This window comes from Cotesia glomerata, linkage group LG1 (genome assembly GCF_020080835.1).
Source record: "Cotesia glomerata isolate CgM1 linkage group LG1, MPM_Cglom_v2.3, whole genome shotgun sequence".
In the NCBI taxonomy this organism is placed as follows: domain Eukaryota; kingdom Metazoa; phylum Arthropoda; class Insecta; order Hymenoptera; family Braconidae; genus Cotesia; species Cotesia glomerata.
This window is the reverse complement of record NC_058158.1, coordinates 28,945,595-28,965,371: the sequence shown is the minus strand read 5'-3', so window position 1 is coordinate 28,965,371 and position 19,777 is coordinate 28,945,595. Positions and strand designations below refer to the sequence as shown.

Sequence of the window (19,777 nt, the reverse complement as noted above, 5' to 3'; positions counted from 1 at the left end):
AACAAAAATTTTTTCATGCAAAACAAGATATTTATAAAGTTAATCTGACTTGTAAAAAATAATTTCCTGTAAAAACATGAAAAATTTGGCATAAGATATTCGGAATTTTGTCTTTTGCTCTGGTACAGTTAATAGATAGTACTGCGATATTGTATAATATATTTCAAAGGTTTAAATATACAAAAGCTTGCGCAAAACTGTTAGTTGAAATTCCACGACAAATATTATAACTTATGTTTTGTTGATACATATTTTTCTAAGTCTTTGTGTGTAAAAAGGAGAAATTGCGCATGTTAGTTCTCTAGAAACTAAGTTACAGTAAATAATAAAATGTGACAATAATTTTTGTCAACATTCAGTTTCAAACGGATTAAGAAATCTAGTTTGAAATAACTTAATCCATGCAAAATGTAAATCTCTATAATATTCATCTCAAATCATTTCGAATTGTTTTTAATAATTTCAAATTAAATTTCTCATTCAGGATAACTTAACTAGTTAAATTTAAAGAAACATTGAAATTATTTAAGATTTTAATTAAATGACGTTTTAGGAAATTTAAAAAATTGAGAACATAAAATTTAAAAAAGCTTCTGCAACAGTTAATTTTACAATAATACTTAAATTAACAGACATCTGATAATAGTTAGAATTTTTTTAATGTAAGGATAAGAGGAAAATTTGAGGTGACGAAAAATTTAAGATAAACTATGAAAAAAAAAAAATTAAAAAAGTTATATCTAATCGTACATTTTATTACACGGAAAAAAGTAAACTAATGAATAACAGTCGATTTATAATAAGTAATGATCAACTGCTAAAAATTACCATTTCAAACAGTAAAATCATGATTTTACTATTCACTTTATAATATTTACCATTTAAACGTTACAATTTACTCTTTACATGGAAGAAAATACTATTTCAAACAGTAATATTCGCTATGTAAATGTCTAAAATGTTAAAGTATAATAATTGAGAATTCAGACTTTGATATTTATCATTTCGTACCTAAAAAATGATCTTATGATATGTAAAAAGCATAAAATAAAGTTAGTAAATTTCTAATACAAGCAACGTCAATATTTACAAAGTAAAATGGTAAATTTTAAACGCGACGCTAAAAATCAAACTGTAATTGTTGACTTGCTTGAACTGGTAAAATGTATATTTTAAAAGTATAATTTTTACTGTTTCAAATGTTAAATTTTCCCAGAGTGGGACCCTCTTCTCTTTCATCTGAGTTCCCCTTCTCCTCATAATATGGACTATATATTGAAATGGCAATTTTTACTGTTTGAAACTGTAATTTTTTAAGATGAAAGAGTCGTTATTTACTATAGTGACAGCTACTAATCACTTATTTTGGATATTAAATTATAAATTGTGGCTTTTATACTTTCTACATTAAGTTCTGTAATATTTATATTTTTGCCACCCCGATGTCCGCTTTACTGTTTGAAACTATAAAAACTAACCGGAATCCGAATGAATATTACTTTTTTCCGTGTAAAATATCTTGACTTACAAAAAATTAATTGTACGTGATAATTTGAGTTTGATCATTTCAGCGTACGCCGGAAAATTTTCAAAATCTTCAGACCCCCAATCCTTTTTCTGAGTGAATGACTCTATCACCTCACTAGGTCCTGTTCATCCATCATCAGAATGTCATAAAAAGTGATGACAGTTGATGGCGAAAGTTTTGCGTTCATCATTGTGTTGACTTCTTCAAAGTAAATAATGTAAGAGATTGCGTCTCTTTTTTGAGTAATAGCCACCATATTGCTTTTACGTTAATTCTCTATTATTTCCCAAAAGCGAAATTTAAATTAAAATATAAATTTTATCCAAAAACATAAAAGCTGATACTATTTCCAACTTTTTGAGGCAAAAAAGCTGTCGAAATCTTTATTTTTTCCTTTCACGACATTTTTTATCATAAATGTGCCGTAAAAACAAACAGAATTTTTTAAATGTTAATTTTTCACTTAGTTATGGCCCAAAATGGGGTTGACTCCACTTGTAAGTAATTACCATTAGTATTTATCTTTAAGATATTATAGTTGTAATTAATTTAGTATAATAATTTTTACACTTTACATTTGTGTGATTTACATGTGTCATTTCTTTCCCTGATTAAGAAATCTAATTTGAAATGATTTAAATGCATCGGATTTGAATACTATATAGATATACAATTAACATGAAGGTAATCATTTCAAATCATCTTTCTGAATCAGGGTTTGTAAAATTTCTGAGGACGTTAAATAAAAAAATAAATAAATAATTATAAGAATAAAATTTCACATGTGAAAATTGAAAAAAGTATGGATATACAAAAAATAAATTACTACTATTATTACTCAGAAAACATTGAAAAAAAAAAAAAAAAAAGTTTGGAAAATCCAAAAGTGCACACCCCATAACGCTCATTCATTTTTAAAAAAAAAATAAATTGAGTAACTGATAAAAAAAAAGAAAATTATAATTAAGTAGTTTCTTACAGAGTATTTTTTTTTTTTTAAATATCAGCGCCCTTTTTTCTTGTTATATGCGCACGCAGTCTAAAAAAATCTAGCTTTATAAAGTGGCGCCATAGTTTTCACGTGACAAATAAGAAAAATTCGTTTGTCTTTGTACGGTTATATCGTAATAAATTTTAATAAAAATTCAATTTAAAAAAAAATACGTAAACTAGGCTACTGATATGAAATACGGACCCAGTTCATCGCATTCGTAAACTAATAAAAAAGGTCCGGTCTTGAAATATCAATTTGTTCGGGAATAATCATTGGTACATCCAAAATGGGGTGACATCCGGACGTCCACGTAAAATTTTTTTCAAAACGTTTTTTTTTTTTCAAAATAGCTCCATGAAATGATTTTAGAAAGTAAAAGATGGTTTAATTTAAGTGTTTTCTCCGTGTACATCTACTTATATTATTGTATAAGTGTAATATGGTTGTGATAGAGACATTTAAAGATCACAAAATTGCTTGACCTTGACGAGTCGAGTCTAAAGCACAACCTCACGCGCTTCGCGCTATGAGGCGTGCAATTATATCGATAACTTGTTGAAATAACTACCAGTGGAACTTTTTAGAAATTTTTTTTTTACCATGATTTTTATTTGTAAAAGAAATTACAAATATAAATAATGCTGTGATGCGGGAAAGAATAGGAGTTACGGTAATTATTACGTGAAGCGTTCCACATTCACGTAACAGGATATTGGTAGGAAAGGATTGAGAAAGGAATGTGGAGAGGATCATCTTAAGGTAGTTGTAGCGTGATAGGCATTTCAACAGAAAATTATGAAATTTTCTTTATTGAAAGATAAATATATTAATAATTCACTACCAAAATTTCAGATCAATTGACCGCACCGTTTTTGAGTAATTAATTTTTGAAATTGCATCTTTTACACGTAGCGGTATAGAGAGATGATAAAGTTAGTATGAAATCTTTGGCCCACTCGAGTGGTATGGAAGATTTCATACTAACTTTACCATCTCTCTATACCTCTACGTGTAAAAGATACAATTTCGAAAATTAATTACTCAAAAACGGTGCGGTCAATTGATCTGAAATTTTGGTAGTGAATTATTAATATATTTATCTTTCAATAAAAAAAATTTCATAATTTTCTGTTGAAATGCCTATCACGCTACAACTACCTTAATGTGAGTTTATAGAATATGCGAGAAAAAATTATTAGATAGCTTGGACTGGGATTCGAACCCAGAACCTTCCAAAGACATGTCGGCTACTCTACCATTTGAGCTATCCGGTCTATACTAAATTTCCTTTCGCTTATTCTATATACATTAAGCCACACCGTCCATCTTACGGTAAGCATTTTTACAAATATAAATAATGCTGTGAAGCGGGAAAGAATAGGAGTTACGGTAATTATTACGTGAAGCGTTCCACATTCACGTAACAGGATATTGGTAGGAAAGGATTGAGAAAGGAATGTGGAGAGGATAATCTTAATGTGAGTTAAGGAATTACCAAATTCATTTGTAAAAGAAAATCTTAGAAATCATCAGATGTCAGATAATTTCAGTATCATAATTTTTAAAAAATTTTTTCTTAGTATTTAATTTAGAATAAAAATAAAATTAAAAAATTGTCTGATATCTGATAGCTTCAATATAATATCTTCCATTGTTGTTATTTAACTCACAAATTTATTCAAGGCGTAGTTGGAGAACTAATATTTCTTAACCCTTCGTTGGTCGCGCTTTTTTTAGTTTCTCGCTCGCACTATAGCGAGTCTCTATAGGTTGAGTAGTTGTTAGGCGGCGATTCGCTCATAGCGCGACCAACGAAGGGTTAATAATTAAATTTAGTACATTCCAACTGTAAATCAAAATAATTATTTTTTAGTAAAAATATCTGAAAACTACGCATATAGTTTATAAATAGTTTATAGCTCTCCATACCAGTCACCATGTATCTCTACATAATAATATAAACACCCTTTTAGAGTCAGAGGATCTTGAAACGTCTACGCGTGAGAGTAGTGGGGAGAGCACAAATCCGTAGTAAGACCCAAGAGTGGGGTTTCAAGGTCAGACTCTAAAGGGATAAACACCCTTGTTCTTATTATGATTTACGTTCAAATGAAATCCACAACAAACTAGTGCCATCAATCGGCTTCTTTCGGAACTTATTTTTAAATTATTTCTCAACTGTTACGGATGTAAACAAATACTTTAGTGTCCAAAACAAAACTGATAATAATATTATTCTGTATTATAAATAATTTAGTGGTGATTATTATTGAAAAGAATAGTTATAGGATAAAAATTAAAAAAATGTCTCAACACGGAGCGGCTTTGCAAACTTATAATCAAGAACTTGTCAAATGTAAGTACTTGATAACCTTGTTATTAATTTTTTTCTTATTGTTGTGAGAATATTTTATTTGGATTATTTATTAATTTATTAAAATTTTACTCAGGTTTAGAAGATGTTAAATCCAAAAAGGCAATGATACAAGCAGAAATAGATGTTGAAGAAGAAGAGCAACATAACCTAGAACGGGAGATTAAAAAATTGCATTACAAATTAGCGCAAGTAACTGATAGTCTAAACAAAAAAATTTTAATAAGAAATGAATATAATAGAATAATTACAGATACGGAAGCACATTATATGAAAGTAATTATTTTTAACTATATTGACAACTCTAGACGATTAAGTTTATTTTTTATTTCAAAGTAATTTAAGATGTGAATAATTAGAAATGTAGAAAAAATTTTATTTAAAAGCGGATTAGGAATTTTTCATTAACATTTTTTATGATGGTGAATTTGGGAGACATCTAATAATTTTTAGAATTTTTTTTACAAATAAATTATAACAGAAAAAAATTTTTTTTTCTCTATTAGAAGCTCTAAAAAATTATGAATACAATTTTTTAAAAATAGTTTTGTAAACGCAATCCAATTAAAAAAAAAAATCAGTAAATTTTCAAATGTCTGCTATTTTAATATCAAATTTTTTGCAGTTTTTAAATGAAAATTCTGATTCAATGTACGTAAGTTATTTTTTATGATAAACTCTGTCATTAATTAAATAATTTTTTTTTACATTTCTAGCTACTCTAAGGATGTTAATAAATTAAACAAAGTGATTTTTTTTTATATAATTTATTTAAATATTAATAATATTAAATATTTATATTTTTTTATTAGATTGTCGATAGCTCGCAAATGCTATTAGCTGTTGTACAACGAGAAACATCGTCATTAGATCAATCATTGGGAAAGTCTAAGCCAGAGAAGTCGCAATCACATCCTACATGGCTATCCGTACACCATCCATAATTTTACAATGATACATTAATCATTTATCAATGATTCAAATTATTACTTATTGAACATTAATTTTATTTTTTTAAAGTGAGTACAAAAAATTGTAGATAACGTTTTTATATCATAAAAAATTCGCTATGTAGGGTTGTAAAAATATATTTAAACTCATTTTTTCATCAACATATCATTAGATTAGCTCGTAATTTTTCACTGACTGATTATTTAGAAAATTAAGTCTGATATTTTGATCTATTACATTGAAGTATTGCTATTTCTATTTTATTATTGAAAATACATCGATGATTTTGATATTTCTAATTACAATGCGATATTTTAGTTGCATACAATAAATACTAATTACAAAACTATTTTAATATCGCTTGGTCATTATATCTATATCTATTTATTTTATTGGAGTTAGTTGTATAAAAATGACATTCATCACAGGATAGTTGTAAGATCGCTTTTGTTCGACAATTGTTTATACTTACAAAATTCATGCCTAACATATTTTTTTAATAAAAATGAATGAATAATAAATAAATTTTTTTGCACTAACTATCAAAGGAGATCTTTTTATTAAAATAATTTTTCTAAATAAATTCTTAAATTTTATTTCTTAACACATTTATCGATGTTATTAATGAAAATCTATTTTCAGTCGCAATTAATTTTTTAATAGCATATATACTTTAGTGATAAGTATTGTAAGATATCTGGTATATCTTAATGAAGTAAAGAGAATTAATAATTGCTTTTTATTAATAAATTTAATTTTAGTTTCAATTATAAAAACAATCAAGCTAGAAGTAATGAAGATACTCAAACTGTTTTTTTAAACTTTGTTATTGGCCCTTTAGGCTGTTGGGTTTAAATAAAAGCCATAATTAAATAAATAAACTGTTTTTTAAATTTAAGCAAAAAAAATTTTTTTTTTAATATATCACTTTAATAAAATAATCAAAGCATATAAATGTAGAAAAAAAAAAAAGATTTTTCTAAATGAAAGTGTAGTTCATTAAGGAGGAACACCACTGTGACGATCGAAAAAAAGAGGTGATTTTCGGGAATTTTTTTGACAGGGAAAATAAAGAAATTTGGGAATCGGGTTTTTTTATTTTATTAAGGGTACATTAAAGATTATTACCCTAAATTTTTATTAAAAAATATTTAATTATTGCAAAGTTAATAATCTCGTAGAGCACTATAAAAAATTTCGCTCTCCATGGTCGGTTCGATAACTCAAAAACGGATCATCTGAAAATAAAAACCCAAATTGCTTTTTAATCAGTAAGGATGTAGTTATCGTCGCACGTACGGAATTTTTAAAATTTTAATTTAAAAAAAAATGGCGACTGATTGAAAATTTTCTCGCTATGCTTACTGTTTTTTTTTTGTTTTAACCCGGCTAAAAAAATCTTTAAAATAAAAATTTTTAAAATTCCGTACGTGCGACGATAACTACATCCTTACTAATTAAAAAACAATTTGGGTTTTTATTTTCAGATGATCCGTTTTTGAGTTATCGAACCGACCATGGAGAGCGAAATTTTTTATAGTGCTCGACGAGATTTTTAATAACTTTGTAATAATAAAATATTTTTTAATAAAAATTTAGGGTAATAATCTTTAATGTACCCTTAATAAAATAAAAAAAAACCCGATTCTCAAATTCCTTTATTTTCCCTGTCAAAAAAATTCCCGAAAATCACCTCTTTTTTCGATCGTCACAGTGGTGTTCCCCCTTAAAATCAGGTAACAAACAGCTAAATTTTGAGAAGCTTATGATAAATGATAATTGATTTAGTGACTTAAAAAATTAAGCATTTCCTAATGATTTTTGTTCATTCCATACTTGCATTAATTCACCAGGATCTCCGTAACCATGTGACGTAATAACATATTTATAATTATATTTAGTATATTCTTTTTTATAAAAATGAAATTCATCACAATGAAAAGGTTCAATACCAGCCTTTTTAGCAACTAAACCTAAATAAATATCATCAAATCTAAAATGCTTAGTATAATAACTCGTGTAGTACATATCAATGAGTGCCTCTTTAGATAATATATAAGCACCCGCAGTAACATATGGCGGCCACATATCATATTTGTACTCGTCTAATGAGACATACCATTTAGATGATTTGTAACGGTGTGGTGATGATACAAATACGTAACCAGCAAATAGTATTACGTCACTTGGTAATTCAAAATCAAATACTTGTCTACGATTTCTAATTAAATTTCTATTACTATTATTATTACTGTTATTATTATCATTACTACTTATATTAATTAGAGTATCATTTAATCTATATTGATGCCTTTGATAATTGGTATTGGTTTCGTTAGTAGTATCATTGTAATTATTATTATTATTATTTGGCAAACGATAGTTATAATTTGGCACATAGGATTCACTAATTTCACGTTTGCGTGGTCCACCCAATCTACTAGGATCTTGTAAATAATCTGGATAAGAAGTTGGGTTCCTTATAAATCTCAATACATTTTTAACAGATACATAAATATCATCATCAACAAACATATAAAATTTTGAGTTTGAACAATAATTAACTGCCCATTTTAAACCTATCATTGTCTTTATTGTATTGTTATAGTATGTGTCAATAAAATTGGCTTGAACAATGTCTTTATATTTTTTTATTTCTTCGTCTAACTTTAATTGTGACAGCTTATCAATATTTGGATTAATACCCAATAGAAATACCGTGCGTGTTGGTACGTCGAAGAAACGTTTTTTGTGACCCCATGAATTTCTTATTGCACTACGACGCTCAAAATGATTGATTGCCGATTTGACTATAAATATTATTCTTAATGTATGATAATCATTGTCAACACAATGTTCTTTAATTTCACTAATATAAGTGTAGTTGTAATAATTTATTGGAGTGATTTCTGGATTCTTGTTGTGCTTTAAAGCTTCTACTGATGATGATACATCACCATCGTATGGATATGAAAAGTTATCTTCGAACGATACTTCAAAAATATGAGTAAATAATCCGAAAAATTGTGATGTCATAAGTATTATAAATAATATGCTTACATGTTTAAATTTTATTTTAAATATCGTTCGTTTGAATACTGGAAATAATCGTTCCATAAGACAAAACATTTTGTTTTTTTGTTTGATTATTTTGTCGCAGTTTTTATCACATGTTTGTAGTTCCATTAATTATTCCACCATCTGAAAGTAAAAAAAATATTTTATTAATTTAATTTGTAACCATTTTCAATAAATGATACTGAAGTTTAGCAGACGTCTAAAAATTTTTGATTTTTTTTTTTTTTTAAATTAAATTACAACTAAAAAGATATTTCTAAAAAATTGCACTTATAGTTTTTCAAGTTTTTTACATGTGAAATTTTTTTTTTAATTTTTTAATTGAAATTTTTTCAATAAAAAATTTCTATAAATTTTGAAATGTCAGCTAACTTCATTTTCATTTCAATAATATTTATATGAAACCTGAAATTACCAGACATCTATAAATTTTTTGGATTTTTATAACAACTTAATTATTATAAAAAAATTTCGCTTTTAGAAAATTGAAAAAATTACAAGTGAAAATTATTTAAAAATATTTTCTTTTATAATTTATTTGCAATAACAATAAAAAAAATGTCAGATGTCTACTGAGTTCAGTATCATATATTTACAATGATATTTTAGTATACAATAAACAAAAGATTATATTTTTTACTGACAGTTTACTTTAAAAATTCTTTACATAGACTCTTTTTTTCTAAAATTTAATTTTGAATCATATGATCTTAAAATTACATAAAATTTTATTTTAAAAATCGTAAAATTTTGACAATTAAAAACCGATTAATATAATTTTCAATAAAAAATATAATATTATATTAATTGTAAATGTTTCTAATAAAAAATTTATTATTATATAATTATTAACGTAAAAATTATAGTCAAGTCCATCGAATCAATTAAATGTATTGATTAAATTGTCATACTTAAAAAAAAAATTAATAATTATAATTGGAATATTGATAAGTGAAGAATAACGTTTTAATAACTCTAAATGTACTTTTTCTATTAAATTAATTATAAAAAAAATAAATATTTATATTTTCAATAAACTAAATTTAAAAAAAAAATCTAAAAAAAAAAAAAAATTTACTAACCATGAAAAATGTGACGTCAAATTAAGTAAACACGTGTAATTTTTGACATAACGACATAATCATAATAAACATCTAACTAAATTTATTTTAAATTTAAAGTGCGATTATTTATAATCTTTGATGTAACTTAACCTGACGAAAATAAAAAGTAAACTGTAGCGCATCAAAAGCGTCTAGAAACCCTAGAAACTAAAAAACAGAGCAAAAAAAAATCTTCAATCTCGAAACATCACCATAGAGTGGTGTCATCTTTTAGTGGGTCACAAACTAATAACATAGTCAAAGAAATGACTTTTAAAATGATCTAATTATTTGTAAAACACGATTGATCAATTACAAATATAAAAAAGTATCTAAAAAAAATTATATAAAAGATTCGAGGTCATTAAAGCGCGCATTATTTGATTGACGAAAAGTTCAACGACCTTGGGGTAATTGTGACATACAAGTCACCGGCCATGTTTATAACAAACTGTATTTGAGCCAGTGACGACAGTTTATATATACTAAATACAAAGTGTATTTATTAAATTAGTGGTAAATATATATTGAAAAATAACAAATAACTTATTGATTGTGGCCGTTGTAACAATATATTTTAAAATGGAAACAAGTGATAGAGGTAAGTAATACAGGAATAATATTTAAAATGTAACAATATGTAGCTCTGACACAAATCATGACTGAGGGCAATGGCAGTGTCAGGGTCGAAACATAACTAGTTCACTGACCGCATTAGTAACTATTATTTTTGTTTTTTTTTTATTTTGCTCATTTTTATTACCCATTAATGACTAATAAATCCATTTTTTTAATTACTTCTCATTTTGGTGATTTAATTTATTATTTAATGTATTTGTTGTCATGATCGTTATCATGCATTCTACTCTTTCTTTGACTAGATGTCATTATTTCACTTGTTCTATCTTAAGAATAGTGCTTTTATTTATTTACTTTCTTTTTGTTGTTTATATTTATTTACAATTACCGATTGTTTCTGTTAAACATGTCATTGAGTATTAATTGTTGAAATTTTTATTTTTTTTTTATTTAATCAATCAATCGTTTGATTTGTCTATGCCTTATTTAATTTTTTACAAACTATCAGAGGTTAGAAAATCTATAAAAATGTGTTTTAGTTTTTCATCAGAAAATTGTTTAAGAAATATGAGTAAGTACGTAGAGACACCTGGTGACGGCTTTCTTTGGCTGTCAAAGAAATAGGATGGTAAAAAGTTATTTTCATAAGTGCGAAAATATAAATTTTATTTTCTAAGTTTTAATTTACTTAAAATTTAGAAATCTATAGGAGCAGCAGACATTTATAAATTTTTTTATTTTAAATAAAATATGATAATTAAGTTAACCGACATCTAAAAAATTTTATAAATTTTTTTATTAAAAAAATTATTACAAAAAAATAAGAAAAACAAATTTCATCTGTAAAATATTTGAAAAACTTTACGTGCAATTTTTAAAAAATATTTTGTAGTACTAATTAAATGATTAAAAAAATTAAAAACGTCAGCTAACTTCTGTATCATAATTGAAATTATTTAGACAAAAAAATATATGATACTTTAGAAATTTTTTTAACTAATAAATTATAGCTAGAAAAATTTATTTAAAATATTCCATCTTTAGAAGCTTAAAAAAATTATGAATACAATTTTTTATCAATAATTTTCTAGATTTTATTTGCTATTCAAAAAAATCACAAAATTGTCAATTTCAATGTCGAAAAAATGTTTATGATTTTTTTTTACTGACATATTTATAAAATTTACTATTTTATAATATAGAAATTTGATATATGACTTGTTATACAAAAATATTACTCTTAATAGTATTTATTTTTACTGCAAATTTTTTAGTTTTTAAAAAATATATGTATATCAATATATCATAAGTCATAATTGAAAAAATGTTTAAAAAAAAAAAAAATAATTTAGTTTATAAAAAAAATCAAGATCAATTAGAAACTAGGATTTATTTGACTGAAGTTACATGTCAAATGTCAAATAAAATCTTATGAGCCACATGTCGCTAGAATGTTTTTTTAAATAAATTTTGTTGATTTAGCGTTCAAAAACAATCAAAGATGCTTGAAGTATGGCCCATAAAATTTAATAATATGTCAGTGCCTCGTTAATTACATTTTGAACATAATAGATATTTTGGTTTATTGCGACATGTTAGTTTTCACTTGAAAATCTATGAGTATATTTGTAAAGAGGAAATTATCTATTATTAGAAAGATCTTGACAATTTGATTATATTTCATTTAATAAAATTCATTTATAAATAATCCAAATATGCGGAATTATTTAACGAATTAATTATTTAAGGATTTAACGAGTTTAGCTAAATCATATAATAATATGGCATATGTATATTGTTAAAAAATATAAAATGATAAATAATAAAGTTTAATTTGTTTCTCACCATCAATTGAAGAAGAAAAATATTTTTTGCTGTGAAATGCATTATAAATTATAAATAATTTTTTTATTTTACTTACAATCAGACGACCTCAGTAATTTTGGCCTGTCAAGGTAACATTGCTAGTCTCTAAAAATAAATTTTAGACATTACTTAAATACTTTTATTTTTATACGTAATTAGTCAAATAAAATCCAAATACACGATTCGATTTGTTCAGTTTAAAATTTTCTTACTAATCAAATTAATTTTTGCTGTAAGATAACTCCTTAATAAATTAAAAAAAAAATTCGATGATAAGAGAATCATTTTTGTGAAAAGTTTTATCAGAATATTAATTAAATTTTATTGCTTATCCCACGAAGTAATTTATTCTATGCATAATTAATATGTACAATAAATGATCTAGTTTTTAAAGTAAAAATATTATTTAGGTCAGTTTTAAATTATTCATACCCTCTAGAAATTTTTTATTGAATTTTCATTTCAAATTAAATTATATAATCATTTTTTTAGGAGTTTTCAAATTGTAATAAAAACAAAAATTCACTTTAACTACATGATTTTTTAATTCAGCAAATTTTTTTTATTATTTAATTTTTTAACATCAGTACTCTTTGTAAGCACTCATGTTTTATCAGTGGAAATATACGAATTACTCAAGTAAACTAATTGGTATGAGAGTAAACTAAAAAAAAAGTCGTTACAACATTAAAAGTAATCGTTCTCGTATGCAGATTTAATAAGTATCTTTATAAAAAGTTTAAATTATTACCCAGGAAAGTTTGCTTAAAACTTTTTGCTGGTCACTTTATACATGTACAACTTTTGTTATATAACCCCAAGGTCAAATCTTTCTTCAGTATTTAAAATTTTTACTCTGCTATATTTACCATCAATTCCCTTTTATTTTATTTTTCATATTACAGATAAAAATGTCTTGATATTAAATAACATTTTCAACTCAATTAAAAATACTAAATTATAATTAACTTCATGCATTTGTCTACTTATCTTTTTTCTTTAAAGAGTTTAATTTTTTTAAATTTATTCATATCGCTATTCTCACTAAAATCTTTGAATTATTCAAACTATTTTCAGTCGATAAATAAACATTTTTAGAGTTGAACTTTGATAACCAATTCAGTCAACGTTAACAATAATTTAACTGAAGTTCGAGAGTTATATTATTATTTTATCAGATAAGGTATTCTCGTACGTCTGTAAGCGATTCCCGTTTGATAGTAAATCAAGTAATATTTCAGCATAGCTAATAATACACCATTTATATTATTTAGCTCAAGTTTGTCAGACAATTTTTAGTCTAAAATTAAAAAAAAAGCTCACCTCAGCATAATGGAATCGATATAATCCAAAAATACCATTACTATGAATATTGTAATCATTAACCTAGATTGAATCTCGTGTTAAGGATTAACATTTACGCTGATTTGTATTTTTTTTATTTCCATAATTCAATGCAAACTCGGCTCTGATTCACCAGGTTAGATAAATACAAATAAAAGATTTTATAAACTTTTATTCTTTCTGTTTAATTTTTATTTTTTACTCCATTTATCGCATTTTCAGTTTTGTTAGTTATTTGAATTTTTTATTTAAAAAATAAAAATTGCATCGTCATACTGAAATTTCGCGTCTGCCCTCTGATTTCTTTTATTTTTTACTATTAGTTATTTACAATATCATTTCGGTATTCAAATATACAGAGAATATAGAAATAAAAAGATTTTTAAACCCCTTTGAAAATTGCTAAACATTTTAAATTAACGAAAGATGATTCAGCTCAAAAATTTTTCCTTATTTGTGCTTATTAGAAGTGTTATATTAAAATTTATTCATTTCTTTGTTTAATTAATAAATATCTAATATTTTTAAAAAACAAAAAATATTCACAGTGTGATTTTTTACAAATTGAAATTTACATCATTTTCATTACTTTTATTTGTGATATCCATTTAACTAAATTTTTTTAATCATTTTAGTACTTCCTGATAAATTTTTCAAATTATTGAGTAACAAATTGAAATATTTAACAGCTGTATAACTTAAGTTTTTATAAGAGATAGCTTCATCAATTCTAGATCGAGAAATTAATTTATTTCTGCACTAAAAAAAAAAAAAAAAAAAAAAAAGACGATCCAAGAGAAATATTCTCTTCTAAGTTTCACTTTTGTTTCAAGAAATTCAGTTCTTTTAACAGCTGGTCCCTACGATTGCAGCTTTATATTTCTCTCTTAGACAAAGAAGAATTTTGAAAAAAACGCTCTGCTACGTAATAGATTTTTTAAATATCTATTTCGTAGTAAAGCGTTTTTTTTTCGAAATTCTCATTTGTTTAAAAAAAAAAACATAAAACTGCAATAGTTTTATAATCATGAGTGCAACAGGAATAATGCCGTTTCCTGCAGTGAGTACGACGCGAGAAAAAGAGGAGATCGGCTGTCAATTCAAGTAATTCACTCTTGAATCGAGTTCAGAGAACTTTTGGTTGAAAAGAAAAATTCTATATCCAAGATTTTTAGTCTTCAACGATGCACTTGAGTATTTTGAAACAAAATAACATATTTCACTCAAGAATTTCTTTCTCTTGAATAAATATAGGTAGTATCATTCATTCAAGATATTACCAACTTGTTAAAAAAGTACTAAAAGCCCTCGTATTTGTGTTATTTTCTATGCCTTTAAAAAATAAGTTAAAATACGTTTAAGAATCGTTTGAAATAAAATATTGAATTGAATTTATTGATTTATGCCAAAGCCTTCACTGGCAAAATGGCAAAAGAAAAATATACATTATGTGAATACAATACATATTTAAATTTTTTAGTTTTAACATTATTATTAGAACTTATATATACTTAAACATAATAAAATATAAGTAAAAGTAATATTGCTTAAATACTAATTTTGTAAGAAACAATTTAAGTGAAAATTATTGCTAATAGTTTACAACATTCATAATTATGATTTTAATAATTTTAATGATTTAACTGAAAATTTAGTTTAAATTTAGATGTCTAGATTAAAGAGGTAATCATAAAGTTTATTTTTAAAAATTTCTATACTGGAAGCATTTATCATATTGATTGGTAATTCTTCTCAGAGACGAATGCAGGTAACTACAAAAGATAATTCATAAACAGTTGTAGCAAATTTAGGTAACTTGAAATTAAAATAGTTCTTTTTTGCTGCAAGTCTTACAGAATGTCTAGTATCAATATCTTCAATAAATAGTTCGCGTAAGTAGTTAGGTTTGCCTATAATCAACAATTTATAAAAATAACATACTAAGTAGTACATTCGGCGGCTTTTTACTGATAGCCATCCAAGCTCGCGTCTATATGGTGTAATATGCTCATCCTTTTTCAAATTATAAATAAAACGAATCACTGTATTTAATGAACGTTGTAATTTACAATTTTCATCAGCAGTACAACTATAGTTAATACTATAGAACAATAGTCGATAAGCGGTAATATAGTTGCTGAGACTAATAACCTCCTAATAATATCTTTAGTATAGATGTTTTTTATTATCTTTAAACTATATAACGCTGAATCAATTTTATTTACAATTTTTGATACACAAAATATTTTTGGGTATTTCGAATAAAGAAATTATTTCTTGAACCAAGAATATAAAATTTTTGAAGGAAAACGAAATTATTGTTAATTTGTGTTTTTTGATGATTTGATCGTACCTTAGGAAGATAATATATCCTTGATCAAAGATGTAGAATTTATTAAGGTAAGAAAACGATTTTCAAGACAAGAAATTTTTGAATCAAGTTAATTTCTTTCAGTGTAGTATAAACGGCTATTTTTATAGTACTTAATCTCAGATTAATCATGATAAACTAATAATAAATTAAGAATATATGACCTCTTAATAAACAGCACTTTATAAACTCAAATTTTTTAATATGAATGTTTATAAGAAGTAAAGCACACTCAACTTGCATTCGCGTTTAAAATGTGCAATACTTACATAACTAATTGAAAGCTTTTACAAGTAAAAAAACATTTAAATGCACAAATACCTTTCAACTGAAAGGTTATACATAACTAGAGTTATTTCCTCTTTAAAGTATCTTTTAATGCATAAATAAAAATACTGTAACTTAGTACACTTACACGTGTACACAAGTACTCAAGGTAACTGTCATAGATTAATGCACATGTAGTCAGCACAGCTTTAATATTACCATCCTTATTCTGTATTCTGTCGTATGTTAACTAATAATATTCATCCATTATTTATTATTTATTATTGCGGCGCTTAACTAAAGTTTTTACTAAGATAAGATTACCAATCAAATTCAGTCAATAACACGTGTCACTTATTTGTTAAACAACATGGTAATAAGTACGGCAAAAAACTTGTATAAACCACTGAGCATTATTACTATTGTATATTAAATATTAGTCAATGACCTATTTATCTCACTATTGTTCACTATTCAGACAAAGGTTATCCGATTCATTAATTAATTATATTTAATAATTCTAATCAAATCATAATCGTAATTATGTAATCAGGCGTAATATTTTTATCTCCATTAGTCTATTGCTGTCATTTAAAATTAATTATGGTAATATTTTTTAAATAATATTGTAAAATAATAGCGAGATTTATTTTCTATGATATTTCCTTGAGACAATGAGGTAGGAAAATATATAGAGGAATATAGGTCAATGTTAAAGTGCCTGCCGTGACCGATATACATGACCTCATGTCAACCTACTAACCCATTTCTCTAGTTACCCAAAAACCCATTTGCAATTTTTTCTATGGTATCTAAAATAGGTCATATAGAAGCTAGAAAGATTATAGAAATAGTTACAATAATAATAATAATAAAAACAATACAATAAAAGTTGCTCTTTTATTACACATTATTTATAACCCAGCGGTTTTTTTTTTTCGTAAAAAACACTTTTAAATGTTCAACGATAAACAATGTTAAAGATATTTTCCAAGTGAAAGTATGAACTTACGTCACAGTAATTTAATTACAATTAAATAATTTGATCGATATCAACTTAACACTCAATACTTATTAGTTAAATTGAACGAAAAATCGTTATATGTCGTGATCAGGGGCTCATTATTTTTTATTCAGCGTATTCAACTGATTAACGATATAACGATAATGACAACGTGTATGGTGTGATATGAGTAGACGATTGTCACACGAGCAGCGATATTCGTCCTTGGACGGTTGATGCTGCTGCAGGGACGCGCCCACTCCTATCCGATTAATCTTCCTCATGAGCAAGCATTATTCATAACCGCATAAGTTATTTACTGTGTGTGCAATTCTTTTTGCTCAAACACATATAATAATCTCGTATGTACTTACATACTTTATTATGATCAAGTGGACACATTTAATAAGTGATTTGTGATAATACAGTCGTAAATAAAAGACTATTAACTATTACAAATATTAAACCGGTTAAAAAAAGTGACGATTTTTTATTTTTCAAAATCTCTTCTGAAACACTTTTACGGGGTCGAGAAATGATGCCTTTTAAAAATGGATAACTTCGCGATTTTTTTTAAATCATTGATTTTTATCGTGGGAACTTAAAAAATGTCTTATTAAAATTTTTGAACATATTTTTATACACTGATAGAAGGATTTATTTGTATTAAAAAAATATTTGTTAATAGTTAACAAATCATTTATTAGAGACCATTTTTTAGTATCAAACAAATATTTCTTAGTATTTAAAATGATTTGTTTGTATTTAATAAATCTGATATTCATTTATTAAATATTAATAAATCTTTTTAAATACTAAGAAATATTTGTTAAGGACTAAAAAGTGGTCTCTAATAAATAATTTGTTAAATATTAACAAATATTTTTAACTATAAACAAATCCTTTATCAGTGTAGTAAATAATTTTTATCAACTCACTTGTTTGAATAACGATTGCTTACAAACTAAAAATCTTTCAAATAAGCGGGAGCCGTGTTTTAAACTGAAATAATAGGTACCAGGTACTGGTGCGCTTGTACTGTCACTCATTGTAACGCACGTTTTTCAGAAGATAAATTAAAAATGTTTGCATAAAATTTTTAGCTTTATCTTTTTTGGAATTATCATAGCTTTGTTGGTAATTGATTTCTATTCTATCACCTGGAAAAGAATGGAAGTTTTTACCAGTAGATTTCATAAACGTCACTGTGACTACTAATAACCTACACATCAGACAATGCATAAAAAAAAAGAAGTGTCTATTCACACGTAAAAAAATCCTGATAAATCCACGCAGCGTGAATATAAGGGCCTTTACATTCTTGCAGTGTGGATTTAAGGACTTTATATTTACGCGGCGTAGATTTATCAGGACTTTTTTACGTATGAATAGACATGTTCTAAAAAAAATTAGTAAAACGGTTTACTCTACAGGCCATCCCTGCAACTTCTCGCCAATTTCAAATGCAGAACGCTCCAAATTTCTTCAATTGCAACGTTTTTGAGCTCCTTGAGACACACACACACACATACATACAAAGGGATATCCTCGTAGAAATAGTCAGAATAGCTTTTCAGGACCTTAAAACGTGGAAATCTGATGAGAACTTGATTTTCTATAAAATTTGGGGTGAAACCAATAATTTCACGATTTTTTAAAATCATTTATTTTCATAGCAGGATATTTAAAATAATACACTGAGAAAAAAAGTACTACTCTTGAGAAAATTTTCTTGTCACAAGAATATATATTCTTGATAATTTTCAAGAATATATTTTCTTGTCGCAAGAATTGATCGAATTATTTTTTGTTTAATTCAAGTGAACCTATTCGTTTGTTCATCTATAAAAATTAATGCCAATATTTTATTATAATGATAGATATTTATATTCTTTTATTAAAAAACCAAAATTTATTTTAAACGATTCTTGAGCCAAGAAATTTTTTTCTGGACAAAAATTTTTTTTTTTCTCAGTGCAATCCTATTAAAATTGTGAAAAATACTTATTAATAAATTAACATGAAAAGATAAAGTATATTTTTAATTTTTTCGTTGTTTTTAAAGATTGATACGAATTCTAACTTTAACCTTACGCCAGACAGTTTGATAAAAATTTTTATTATTTACAATAACAGAAAAATAAGGCCCATTAAATTATTATAATGCTTATCTACATTCAAGCATGCTTCCAAGGCTTATTATTATTTTTTACCAAAGTAATAATTTAGATATTGTATATTGTACAAGTGTATAGAGATAAAAACATCGAACATCGGTCAAACGGTTTTTAAAGCACCAACAGACCAACTGTCCTGGTT

General features: G+C 25.4%; 3 protein-coding genes across 5 annotated transcripts in view; 2 read left to right on the top strand and 1 right to left on the bottom strand.

Annotated features, from left to right (window-relative positions):
* The first annotated feature begins 4,682 nt into the window (after positions 1–4,682).
* On the top strand, positions 4,683–5,916 carry LOC123263817 (Sjoegren syndrome nuclear autoantigen 1 homolog). Its single transcript, XM_044727130.1, has 3 exons — positions 4,683–4,878; positions 4,973–5,172; positions 5,709–5,916. Exons 1-3 carry the CDS (start codon positions 4,827–4,829, stop codon positions 5,838–5,840), a joined length of 384 nt encoding a protein of 127 aa, XP_044583065.1. The 5' UTR covers positions 4,683–4,826; the 3' UTR covers positions 5,841–5,916.
* Positions 5,917–7,495: 1,579 nt separating this feature from the next.
* Positions 7,496–17,972, bottom strand: LOC123269520 (beta-1,3-galactosyltransferase brn). Of its 3 annotated transcripts, none has more exons than XM_044735284.1 (2): positions 17,833–17,972; positions 7,496–9,048 (listed from the first exon to the last, which is right to left on the bottom strand). In XM_044735284.1, exon 2 carries the CDS (start codon positions 9,031–9,033, stop codon positions 7,648–7,650), a length of 1,386 nt encoding a protein of 461 aa, XP_044591219.1. In that variant the 5' UTR covers positions 9,034–9,048; positions 17,833–17,972; the 3' UTR covers positions 7,496–7,647. The 3 variants fall into 3 exon arrangements, with proteins under 3 accessions (XP_044591219.1, XP_044591230.1, XP_044591212.1); XM_044735295.1 differs by lacking the exon at positions 17,833–17,972 and adding an exon at positions 12,529–12,676; XM_044735277.1 differs by lacking the exon at positions 17,833–17,972 and adding an exon at positions 10,008–10,144.
* The window catches only part of LOC123269530 (retinoic acid receptor RXR), a 31,683-nt gene continuing 22,383 nt past the window's right edge, over positions 10,478–19,777 (top strand). The window contains exon 1 of the mRNA XM_044735370.1: positions 10,478–10,629. Coding sequence (XP_044591305.1) covers positions 10,611–10,629 — 19 coding nt within the window. The 5' untranslated portion in view covers positions 10,478–10,610. The remainder of the gene's footprint in view (positions 10,630–19,777) is intronic.

Bases quoted from the DNA above. Each gene is read 5' to 3' on its own strand.
- LOC123263817 (XM_044727130.1), top strand. From the start codon at position 4,827: ATGTCTCAACACGGAGCGGCTTTGCAAACTTATAATCAAGAACTTGTC. The intron at 4,879-4,972 runs GTAAGTACTTGA...AATTTTACTCAG, and splicing joins TAATCAAGAACTTGTCAAAT to GTTTAGAAGATGTTAAATCC. The intron at 5,173-5,708 runs GTAATTATTTTT...TTTTTTTATTAG, and splicing joins CGGAAGCACATTATATGAAA to ATTGTCGATAGCTCGCAAAT.
- LOC123269520 (XM_044735284.1), bottom strand. From the start codon at position 9,033: ATGGAACTACAAACATGTGATAAAAACTGCGACAAAATAATCAAACAA.